A 12,095-nucleotide genomic window follows, 5' to 3' on the forward strand; every position below is an offset into this window, starting at 1 on the left:
ATTCACTCTCTATCGAGGTAATTAGAGTTCAAATCAGATGTAAATAGATGATTGCAGATAGTTAATGTTTAACCCTCACAAGGATATAGGAAAAGAAAGATATATTAATTTTTTTATTACAACCCAGCAATTATTGTTATCTAGGATACAATCGGCTGAACCGTATTCTAAAAAAATACTGAAAACATTAAAGTTAAATAATCAATAAATGAATATGCAGGAAGCACCATAATATGTCCAGCGTTAACCGTATCGTACTAGCGTGCAGCCTGATATTGCAGTAGTGGGCATTTAATATTTATTAGTCATTAATGAACAATGAAACAGTTGGCTTTCTATCAGTTTAACCCTCAAAGAAACTCTCTATTTCACGAATTTTATAAACCAATTCCTTACCAACACGTCAAATCACATAGGTCTTTGAAAATATGAACTGTGGTTGATGCAACACATTTAGCATTAATTCACATCAAACCGTAATACGTGGCGCTGTTGTTTTAGCATTAATTAAGCAATGATGTGGTTTTAATGATGTGGTATTAGCATTAATTCATATCAAACCATATTACTTGACGCTGTGGTTTCAGTATTAATTAAGCAATTATGTGATTTTAATGATGTGGTTTTAGCATTAATTCATATCAAACCATATTACTTTACGCTGTGGTTTCAGCATTAATTAAGCAATTATGTGATTTTAATGATGTGGTTTTAGCATTAATTCACATCAAAACATATTACTTGACGCTGTGGTTTCAGCATTAATTAAGCAATAATATGGTTTTAATGATGTGGTTTTAGCATTAATTCACATCAAACCGTAATACGTGACGCTGTGGTTTCATCATTAATTAAGCAATAATGTGGTTTTAATGATGTGGTTTTAGCATTAATTCATATCAAACCATAATACGTGGCGCTGTGGTTGTAATACCTAACGTCTTCGGTGTTGTTGTACCACCTAGCAAGCCTCCAGCGTTTGTCCCTACTTGATATTCGGACCACGGCGCCTTCCCGTGGTGACGTCATAGTGGCGTTCTCAATGAACCCACTGAGTAGATAGGGAATATGCGTTATTAATATATACATTTCAAGGGTTAGAAAGTGTTATAATGTAATTGAAGATCCAAATGTAATGAACGTAAGCGTAAGTTATCAATTATTATCATCTTACAATTTGCTTACTTTGGCTGGATATATTAGTAATTTAAAGTTTATTTAACGCACTAGTACATTACACATACCAGTATGGTGAGATGGGACAGGCCACGGCGTACAGTGTGGTGTGTGGGGTGATGCTTGTGATGGTGTACTGCACCACACCCTCGTAGTTGTCAAAAGCGTGATCAGGGTAAGTGTGTAGGCACTGTGGGCACATTGATTTCTATATTAATCAGAAGTATTGTTTAGAAATAGCAGCCTTTTTAAGTTATTGTCGATAATTTCATTAATATACTGTATGTGTTTAAGGGGAGGTATACCCTCCGAAAAAACTTTTTTGTTTACGACCGGATCTTTCTGAAACTTCACACATATATGTAAAATCACAAAAGAATCACATTTTGTTTGTGTGATTTTTTCGAAAAAATGCATAGAAAACGTGAAATTCATAGAAAACGGCAAAAAGGGGTACTACGGAAAAGCCTACTCCTCCTAGAGTTTTAAAGCTACAGCGATGAGACATATACCATTCCACTCGTAAAGACAATACCAATCGATTAACGAAGCCCGATTTTCTATTTTCGCCTTAGTTTTTTTACACGCATATAAAAATTTTTTCATTTTTTCTCATTTCACCCCCCCTTCCCCCCATTTTGAATCCAAACTATGCACAAATCTAAAAAAGGCTTCGTTAATCGATAGGTATGGTATTTACAAATAGAATGGTATATGTCTCATTGCTGTAGCTTTAAAACTCTAGGAGTAGGCTTTTCCGTGACAAAAAGTTGAACTTTTCAGGACAGCGCGACAAAGTTCCGCGCGCCTTGAAATAGTCACTCAATGTAGCATAGGTACCAAACTACAGGCTTCTGAAGCTTCCTTCCACTCAAGGACGCTAGCAGCGACTTGCAGCACACCTCTCCGTACGAAGCGAACAGGGTGACTAAGGCTTGATGCCAGATACACCAATATATGTAGTCTTAGCGAGTGAAATATCTCCCATCTATTTTGTGAAGGAACTCCACCCCCCGCCCCCCTTTAAAAAGCAGCCGTGTACGTAAAAATTCGCGTACATGGATCGCAGTGGTATCATTGAAAAGCTCAGAATGTCAGCTTTAAGATGAGACTAAGCACGTAACTGCAGTACAACTCAAGTAGAAACTATATTTAAAATGCTCAGCAGCTAATTACCTTGTATCTAATTAGTGGAGGAACTCCCCCACCCGCCCCCTTTAAAGAGCCGTCATGTAAGTAAAAATTCACGTACAGGTATCGCAGTGGTATCATTGGATAGGGCAGAATGTCAGCTTTAAGACGATACTAAATACCAGAAAAGCCAAATCCGAAAATTTTAGGGTATACCTCCCCCTTATACTCGTGGAATTGATTTAGTTTTGCAAAGTATCATTTCATGATTTAATAATTTTTAGGCGTGACTTAACTAAACTTGGATGAATTTAAGATCAGATATCGTTCTGCAGCGTCAACTTATTAAAAAACTTCAAGTATTCAAGATCTCATCGATAAAATTAATTTAGGGGTTATATACGGGCGCGTATACAAGGAGTATGCATCCTTTAATGGGATATAGTATGGCCCCCTTCAAATTGGGTAAAAGACAATGAGACTAAAAATATGAATTTGATATTTATTTGGTATAGCCAAATTTATTAAAAAAATATTAAAACTTTTACGCTAAAACGCTTGAAGAAGATTTCCTTGAATCAGGAGACATCTATTTTAATCTTAATAACGTATTTATGACGGTTTTCAAATAATTGTGCTAGTGATTAAGCAATTTGTGATATATCGCTTACCCTGGCGAATAACATAAGCGACGAATGCTTATCGCTGTAAGAGTTAGCCTCCAGACGGACGACGACTGGACCAGGCCGCTGTTGAGTATCAAAATGCTTTCATCAATAAAAAATTAATAGCTATTTTGTCCAGATATTGACACACTTTCTTACCAAAGCACCAGCAAAGAGCGGACGTAGCGATGATATTAGTTATGAATCATTATCCTACATTATCCTACAACGACACATCTGGCACGTGTCGGCAACCGCCAGGACAGACGTGAGTGTTGCAGAGTAGGACACCAGCAGCAGCATCCCGCAGGACGCAGATCAGCAGGAACAGCCAGCGAAGGATGCCGTGATTTGGCGTTGTAGGATACCCTTAATGTACATGTTTCATTGTGACGGGAAGACTGGGTCAGAGGCAAAAAATGCAACGTTATCATGACCAAATTGCGGGCATTTCTATAAACATTCAAGTCAAACCAGAGCGCACCTACGGACGGTTAATGTTCACTCGTATATCTATATTTTTTAAATAGCATTTATTGGTTATTGAATTGGTTAGTTAATAACATTTATACCATTATTGTCTTATTTCTTCAATAATTGATGGAACACTTCATCGTAATATAATGATTTCAATTAAAATTAGGATGCAATTAACTCGGAAAAAAACAAGACGACAATTATCGAAATACAAGGAAAGCCACTCAACTCTAATTAAAATTATGCATTTATTTTAGCGTAACACAATTAAGTGCAACACTCACCATGTGTGCTGGAATGGTGTCCACGCTGCAGGGACGAAATCCGTCTTCTATTGACAATATTTTCGACCTCTTGAGTTCACTCGAAATGTAGTCTGCGTATACGTCTGCCTGCAGTCTGTAAAAATGTTTCAAGATGTTACTAAATTTTGCAATGCTTATCGAGATATTGTATATTTTTTTGAGATACCGCTAGGCAGGTCAGGGTATTGTAAAATGTTTAGAGAATTCACTAGATGCTTCGATACATTGCTAGATGCTCCGGAATACTCATTGATGTCTCTAAATAGTGCAATGTCCATCGAAACATACATAGCAGAATGTCGTTGTAGTACGTGAGTAAGTGGATAAGTATAAGTATAAGTACGTTTTAGTGAGAGTCAGTTTTTACATTTGCAATTACGCCTTCTGATAAATATTTAGTCTACGCATATTTGTTAATGAATCAAATTCAATCATCAAGAGACATGAAATCATTCAGAAAAATTCAGGAATTTTTGTGTGGTTCAATGGTACGTTAAATCACCTGAAGTAAACAAAAAATGTAACAATATAATCTCGCTGGAAATATGAAGCTACTTACAAGTGTAAATCATTTAGTTTGACGTCTGGGTCGCGGTTGTAGATCATGTTAGAGAATATGAGTGCCTGGTCCCATCCTGTAATATGAGCTCCAGACGAACCAGAGTGGAAACTTCGGGACACTTCCGGGACCAAGGCGTGCCGTCCCCGACGAAGAGGCATAACGTGTAGCCACCAGTCCCAGTCCACAGATGTTTTCTGCAGGTCAAATTTACTCGGGATAATCGATTTATTTTTGGTTAATATTTATTGTATTATTAACGCTAAAAACAAACTTCCTTGACTCCTCATTTACAGGCATGGCATTGTGTGGTAAAACATATGAAAATATTACATTAATTCGGCGACTGCTGCCGTACTTACTGAATTATCGACCCAGGAGTGAATGACTTCCTGGGCGTATTTCCTAGTGACCATCCAGCCGAACTGGGGGAACATTTGTGAGCGCCTGACACGTGAGACGTCAGCGGCGACCGTGGGGAAGCTGTTGAGGGAGAAGCTGTTCACGACGTAGAGTGTGGCGTCAGCGTCCAGCAGCCACGCCGTCTGGTGGAAGTAGCTGCAGAGAAAAATAAAGTAGCGTATAATGTGGCGTCAGCGTCCAGCAGCCAAAAAATCTGAAGTGCGCGTTGAGGGGCGTGCTGGTGCCGGCGTCTCCCTCGTGGCGGTGCTCGATTACCGGCAGACTGGGCAGCAAATGAGTTTTATTTACAACCTGCAACAGCTAGAAAAATCTCATGAGATTTGGAGCGTGGGTCGATAGATAACTGAACTATGGGCAAATATTCAAATTCACTGGAGAATTTAGGCCAAATTCACCTTCAAAATTCCTGTGGAGGCAACGCTCCCTCGGAAATTTAAATGTTATGCGTCATTTTATAGCAAGATAATCATTTTATTGCAAGATAATAATTTTATCAGCTTTATCATTTCAATGTCAATTTATTAAAATTGGTAAAAAGTCTAGAGTGGAAACTTCGAGTGGAAATTACTCAAAGATGGCGGCCAGCTGCGCAGTTTCCTCCTGATGACCATCGGTGAGAACCAAAATGTCGGTTTGCGCCGCACCCTTAGCTAGCAGCAGACTTATCAGCTGCCTGGAGGATACATTAGTAACCTTATCAGATATGCCATATCATTATTTATCCCTAGTAATCATAACCATAATCAGGGAGAGACACATTGTCTCTTATTATACAACACTTGCCGGTAGAAGAAGTGGCACTTGGTGGCGGTGAGCATGGCGACGGGGATGACCTCCGACATTGGGATTTTGCCCTGTGGGTGCATTGGTCGTCGTTAGTCATAGTTTAATGTATCTCAAAATTAGCCAATCATATAAAAATATGTGTAATGAGCAGACAAAATACAGGGAGACTCACTGAAGTTGTCTCGTCCATCTTTTATTTCGTTAGGAATAGATTTTGTGAAATTTTGTACTGAGACGATGACCAATACGGGGCATTTTAAAAGTATCTAGTGAAAATTTTCATCAATAAAATGAATTGAATTTTATTTAATTTATTACTTAATGTAAAATCCATTGTTGAATACAAAATCTTTCCGAAGAAATATCGACTATAAATTGTTTATACAGTTTTTTCGAACACTTTGTGGAAATCACCGAGGACCGTCGCAGCCACTGGGGGTCCAAAGGGTCCTTGCAGCGGCACAAAGTCCCGTACCCTTCGTGGCGGCGACAAAACTGCGCCTGCTTCTGTCGCCGGGGGTCCCGGTGCCAGTCACATTCTGGTCCTGCAGGAGTGATAGTAGGTGTTGAGTTTTGCTAGTAATGTATGCATCAACAACCATAAATATGGACATCAATTATTGTTCGTAAGCTTCAAGAAGTGTAGAAACCATCCGTACTTCTCTTACTTCATCCACTAAAGAAATAGGCTCAATTTTTGTCAACCTGATTAGCTAAGTTTTGTAATGTTCAGTTCATCACCAGCCCTGTACCTGTAAACAATAAACTTGCCTCACACCGTACTCCAGCCTCTTTCTAGCCTCTGAGTGTCTTGAAAACTTTTATTGCAGCATTGTCAACTTGATCAGTACTGAATTACTTTAATCAATGTTTTAGTAATTTTCAGAGGAGCGTATTTTTTGTATATTAATCTTAAATTTGTTCGTTAATGAACGGGTAACTAACCCTAGAAAGAGAAAATATACGAATTTATGTTTAATGTTATTTTATAATCACAGATATAGTTCATGTTGTTTGACGACACCTGCAACTATACCTGCCTTTAACTCTCGGTATGAGCACTGAAAGGTTTAGGTTTGATTGCTCATTCTTGCTGCCTTTGAAGATTACGGCTGCCTCCAGATAGACGCGCGCCGCCAGCTTTGCCTGATCACAGTTCACAATGCATAATACACATTTGCATAATCCACTTTAGTCTTCATAGCATGGTTGGTTATGAATACAAAGAGAAGTTTTTTCCCAAATTCATCTTGATAAAATTTTTATTGGGCAGAAAATCACGCTGGCGGAACCTGATGCTTTTGACGAAAAGTTGTACAATTACGAATACCTCAGGATTTTGAGGCGGCCAGTTGTCGGGAACCACACTGATCACTACGGAAGGATCATCAGTGTCAACGTATCCATTGTATATAAAAAGTTTATTCTCTTGGTTCGGCACATTCTCCGTCACTTCTTTTCCATCGCTCGTAAGCTTCAGCACTTTGAAAGGCATTGCATAAATTTTATCTAGACCTGCAGCTGCCCTTCGTTTTCGTTGTGCGTCGTCGATGAGGTATGGAGACGAGCCTATCCCCTGCGCCACGTCAGCGCCTGGATGAATAGGTAGGAGATGAGGTATGGATACGAGCCTATTTCCTGCATCTACTAGCAAAGCAGGTTAGAAAGCCTACTTGAATGATCACTATGACATCAGCATCAAGCAGGTTCACCTAACTTGAGGGCTCCTCCGACGGTGTCGCCCCTCATCCCCAGGTGGTGCAGCAGCATGCGCTCTGTGCTTCTCAGGAAGTCCCCGGCGGAGAACTGAATAAAGCAAAACATTAATTACCTTACGATTGTCCAGTTCACGTATTAATATTAATAGGCACGAAAATTCGCACTGTAAAAATTTTAACTTGGAAAATGAAGTCAGGTCTCTAGCAGAATATTGTTAAGGGTGTGATCAATTAATCAATCCTTCAAATTTGGCCAACATACTCACCATCATGACCAAGAAGACCAGAGTCCCAGGCTGCAGGTTGGTCAGGGTTTGGCCAAGCAGTCCAGTCTCCGCGGGCTGACCAACACACTCACCATCATGACCAAGACGACCAGAGCCCCGGGCTGCAGGTTGGTCAGGGTTTGGCCAAGCAGTTCAGTCTGTGCGGGCTGACCAACACACTCACCATCATGACCAAGACGACCAGAACCCCGGGCTGCAGGTTGGTCAGGGTTTGGCCAAGCAGTTCAGTCTCGGCCGGTTGTCCCGTACGGAAATCGCGGCGAAGCATCACTTCTCCGTCGCCTGACAGCGCCAGCGCGTGCACGCCGTCCGACGCCTCGCCCGCCGCGCTGTACACCTGACATATTATTTCCACGTAAAGCTTTTGAAGAACCAACACGAGAAATCATCTCATGAAATGTTTACTTTTCTAAGAAAATGTGGAGTATTCTCAGATGCTTGAGCAATCTAAGTTACAGTATGTTCTTTGCAAAATGCAGTACTTCCTTGCCTAGTCCAATGTATACCAGAAGCGCTTTTCTTGCGTCTCACTGACGGGAATGTCTCACTCCCTGAGTCATTGGGAAAGTGCTCACTTTATCGGCGTATTTTACGAAGTGATGCTAATCGCATCAATATATATCTCGATTGTACATCTCATCTCAATATGCGTCAACACTCCTTCGATTCTGTTTTCGTATATTTGAACATTGCGAAAAACTATGTTTAGTAATTATAAGTTCAATTGTTATGGCATTAGAAGCAGCATCTCAGATATGTATTTATATAAAGCATCTTAATGAAGAGCTTATGTCTCGATAAATGCCGCATGAAATGCGGCAATGACTTATTTCCCTGGAGCACTGCAATGTAAACTGTGCCGATTTAAATTAATTTTTAAAAAATTATTTATTAATCTTTGGCCAGCATCGAGTTATTACACGTGTGTGATAACGGTCAGCGCAATTAGCCAGTGTACAACAACAGTTGCACTCCACCAACCGTGCTCTAGGCTAGCAGCGTCCGTCACTATGACACTATATATATAATTGCTGGCACAAATGATTCAAGTACTACTTATGTTGAACCTTTTTTTTTCTTCTTCTTATTTTATATAAAATTTGAAATCGTCCTAATTCGTCTACTGTGCGTTGAAGAATTAGGTTTTAATGAAATTAATCTGTACTAATTGATTGTAAAAAGATAACGGTAATCAAGATGTAAAGTATCTGTTACATTTTCATTTGTTTAGTATCCGATGTTTTAGCGTTCGGAATTTCCAAAATGCACACTCGGAGTGTTAGTTTACAACAACTGACGTTCGATTGCCGTCAGCCGTTATTATATTTTAATTAGGGTGCACTTGTTTAATACAATTGAACATACACGGTCGCTCATGTATGTATAAATTGGAAGGGGAAAATAAATATTGCTTAATGCTAAATTTAATGTATATCCATCGCAGCAACGTATTCTTTTAGTGTGCTTTTTACCTTAGCCATCTGTGGCAAACGGTTTTGCTCAAATGGACGAGTCTTGACTGGGTAATGTGTTCGTTGAGAGATAAAATTCTCTACGAATTCCAATGACAATGTCCCAGACACATGATGAAGTTAATGAGATAAAATTTAAATGATTCATCCAAAGTTAATGTAAAACATCAGTTTCCTTACTATTTTCAAAATGAATGATGACAAAATTAAGAGATTGAATCTCATGTTAATATTAATAAGACCATCAGTAATAACTAAAACGTGCAAGTTATCGTTATAACATCCTACCTTTTTGTTGTCCACTAGCACCTCGAGGCTCGCGTTTTTCGCCACAACGCGGACTTCGAACATTTCTAGTCTTCGTTCTGTTCGATGAAATCAGTTTGATAATTTAAATATTCACTTAGTTTTCTATATTTCTCTGATAAGTAATATTTCTGTAGTTGTGTTTGAATTATATTATTTTTAATAAAATTGAGAAAATACATCAAATCGAGATACGTTTTAAAATGAAGGGAAGAAGCTTCAGCAAAAAAATTGTTTGTAGCACCAAAAGCTTTTTCATCAATTATTTTTGTTTGATTATAATATAAGTAGATTAATAATCTAATTATTTACATGATAGAATGAATTTTAGGTTATTCACCGCAGGAATTCTCGACAGATAACAATTAACTCACTACGTGAACGCGCCTCCACCGTCGGGTCCAGAGGACGCAAGTAGCGTTCGTCTGTAATCACATCACGATTATTTTTGTAACGCTAATCATTTAATTACACTAAGATTATTATTGTAACGCTAAGCACTTAATTAAACCATGATTATTAATGTAACGCTAATCACTTGATTAAACTACGATTATTATTGTAACACCAATCAGTTAATCAAATCATGATTATTAATGTAACGCTGATTACTTAATTAAGTAACGATTATTGATGTAACGCTAATCACTTGATTAAGCCACGATTTTTAATGTATCTCTAATCACTTAATTAAGCAACGATTTTTAATGCAGCGCTAATCACTTAATTAAGCCACGATTATTAATGTAACGCTTATCACTTAATCAAGCAACGATTTTTAATGTAACTCTTATCACTTAATTAAGCCACGATTATTAATGTAGCGCTAATCACTTAATTAAGCCACGATTATTAATGTAACGCTTATCACTTAATCAAGCAACGATTTTTAATGTAACGCTTATCACTTAATTAAGCCACGATTATTAATGTAACGCTTATCACTTAATTAAGACACGATTATTAATGTAACGCTTATCACTTAATTAAGCTACGATTATTAATGTAACGCTAATCGCCTAATGAAGCCACGATAATTAGTTGATTAGCTTTAGCCATTAAGTGATTAGCACTTAAGCCACGATTGTTAATGTAACGCCAATCACTTAATTAAACCTTGATTATTAATGCAACACTAATCACTTTATCAAATTACGGTTATTATTGTAACAATAATCATTTAATCAAATTACGATTATTAATGCAACACTAATCACATAATAATCAAACTACCATTATTATTGCGAAACTAATCACTCAGTCAAACTACAGTTATTAAACGATTATTAATTCAACTCCAATTACTTAATCAAACTACAGTTATTATTGCAGCATCAATCACTTGATCTCAAATAAAATATCAACGGTTTAGTGCATTTGGCAGTGCACTATCATTTGTTAAAGTACATGAGAAATTCTAGCTATAGAAGACAACCGTACGCGCGACTTTGTTCGTTATTTCTCGTACCAGCCTTAATAATATTTGCCGGCATGGATGTTATTCATGGATTTTTGATTAAATCTATTATGAATATAGCGCATTTCAATTTTTTATGTAGTATTTCGTGATTTTCCAACAATAATTAAAAATAAAATCAAACATGAATGTGAAATAAGGTGAATTTTTAGTCTACTTAGTCTACCAATTTCCAGTCTACATTGATGGCTCCGTGCCCCGGTTCTGCAGTTCTCATAGCTCTCCAATCAGCATTTTTCGGTGGTGCTGGATGAATCACATATTATATTATTATATTTCACCGTAATATCTTATTTACAATATTATAGTTTTTAATTATAATTTTAATGCCTAGCACCTCACCTTGCATCTTGCGCCAGTGGTCTGGCCGGACGCTCTGCCTGGGGTCGTGTCGAGGCCAGCCTGTTTTTCGGTGATTCTGAAACTTTTTTTTAGTGTTGTTATAATTCTGTTGTAAGAACAGAAACTTATGTTGTCTGTTATAAGCGCTAAATTCACTGACAGCGGAGCCTTCATTGCGTGTTTCATTGATCGTGTTTACCAAACCGGATTTTGTTGTAAAATTTTTCGTATCAGTCAGGGGGGATGATGAATTTTTTATCGTCATTTCGGAGACTTTTTTCCTCGTCGTACTTGACGGGTTGAAAAAATGAACCAGCGCGAGGTATAAAATAAAACTACATCTTAAAAATTTCATTTTTATGATGTTCTATTGTTGGTCTATGCACATAATACGCATTTTTTTATTTTTAATGAATTCTTGGATTTCACATGTCAGGGAAATGTTCAATTTGAGTATTCTCTGAAATATAGTTTAGGTTGGAAATAAAAAATAATAAAAAATACCCCACATCTGCACAACAACACCATCATATCAATTATGATAACATTCTTCTGTAACTCTAAATTATGTATACATTTTCATTAATAAATTAACACTTGAAGGAAACAATAAAAAATGCACACTGTTTAACTTTTACAGCAACCTATCAAAAGTTACGTCACTGAAAGGAATTGTTCAGCGTCGCATAAATTCTTCAATACAATTAAGAGGGTGCATGGATTTAAAAATCATTCTTTGTTGACAGAAAATTTTTAATGAATTAAATCTGGGAAATATCTGATGCTTACATCAACATCCTCCAAAAAATCATTCCATCATATAATATATAATGTATAATATATAAAATGTATTAAATAATAACCACAATTAAAAAATACAAAATTAATTATCAAAGTATGCGTAAAATAATAAATGATTTATAGAGCAACTGCAATGAACAGCCTCTACGCACCAATAATGTAGCGGATCT

At 37.4% G+C, this 12,095-nt stretch overlaps 2 protein-coding genes across 2 annotated transcripts; both read right to left on the reverse strand.

Moving 5' to 3' along the window:
• Window positions 1-894: 894 nt before the first annotated feature.
• On the reverse strand, window positions 895-4,867 carry LOC108682418 (protein O-linked-mannose beta-1,2-N-acetylglucosaminyltransferase 1-like). Its single transcript, XM_018171575.2, has 6 exons — window positions 4,676-4,867; window positions 4,314-4,510; window positions 3,734-3,848; window positions 2,979-3,056; window positions 1,245-1,366; window positions 895-1,051 (listed from the first exon to the last, which is right to left on the reverse strand). Exons 1-6 carry the CDS (start codon window positions 4,748-4,750, stop codon window positions 895-897), a joined length of 744 nt encoding a protein of 247 aa, XP_018027064.2. The 5' UTR covers window positions 4,751-4,867.
• Window positions 4,868-5,479: 612 nt separating this feature from the next.
• On the reverse strand, window positions 5,480-7,657 carry LOC125177654. The gene is made up of 6 exons (XM_047879812.1): window positions 7,599-7,657; window positions 7,235-7,328; window positions 6,853-7,115; window positions 6,563-6,668; window positions 5,937-6,067; window positions 5,480-5,590 (listed from the first exon to the last, which is right to left on the reverse strand). The coding sequence occupies exons 1-6, from the start codon at window positions 7,602-7,604 to the stop codon at window positions 5,480-5,482; spliced, it is 711 nt and encodes a 236-aa protein (XP_047735768.1). The 5' UTR covers window positions 7,605-7,657.
• Between the last annotated feature and the right edge of the window lie 4,438 nt (window positions 7,658-12,095).

Source organism: Hyalella azteca, unplaced genomic scaffold, assembly GCF_000764305.2.
Source record: "Hyalella azteca isolate HAZT.00-mixed unplaced genomic scaffold, Hazt_2.0.2 contig3874, whole genome shotgun sequence".
NCBI classification, from domain to species: domain Eukaryota; kingdom Metazoa; phylum Arthropoda; class Malacostraca; order Amphipoda; family Hyalellidae; genus Hyalella; species Hyalella azteca.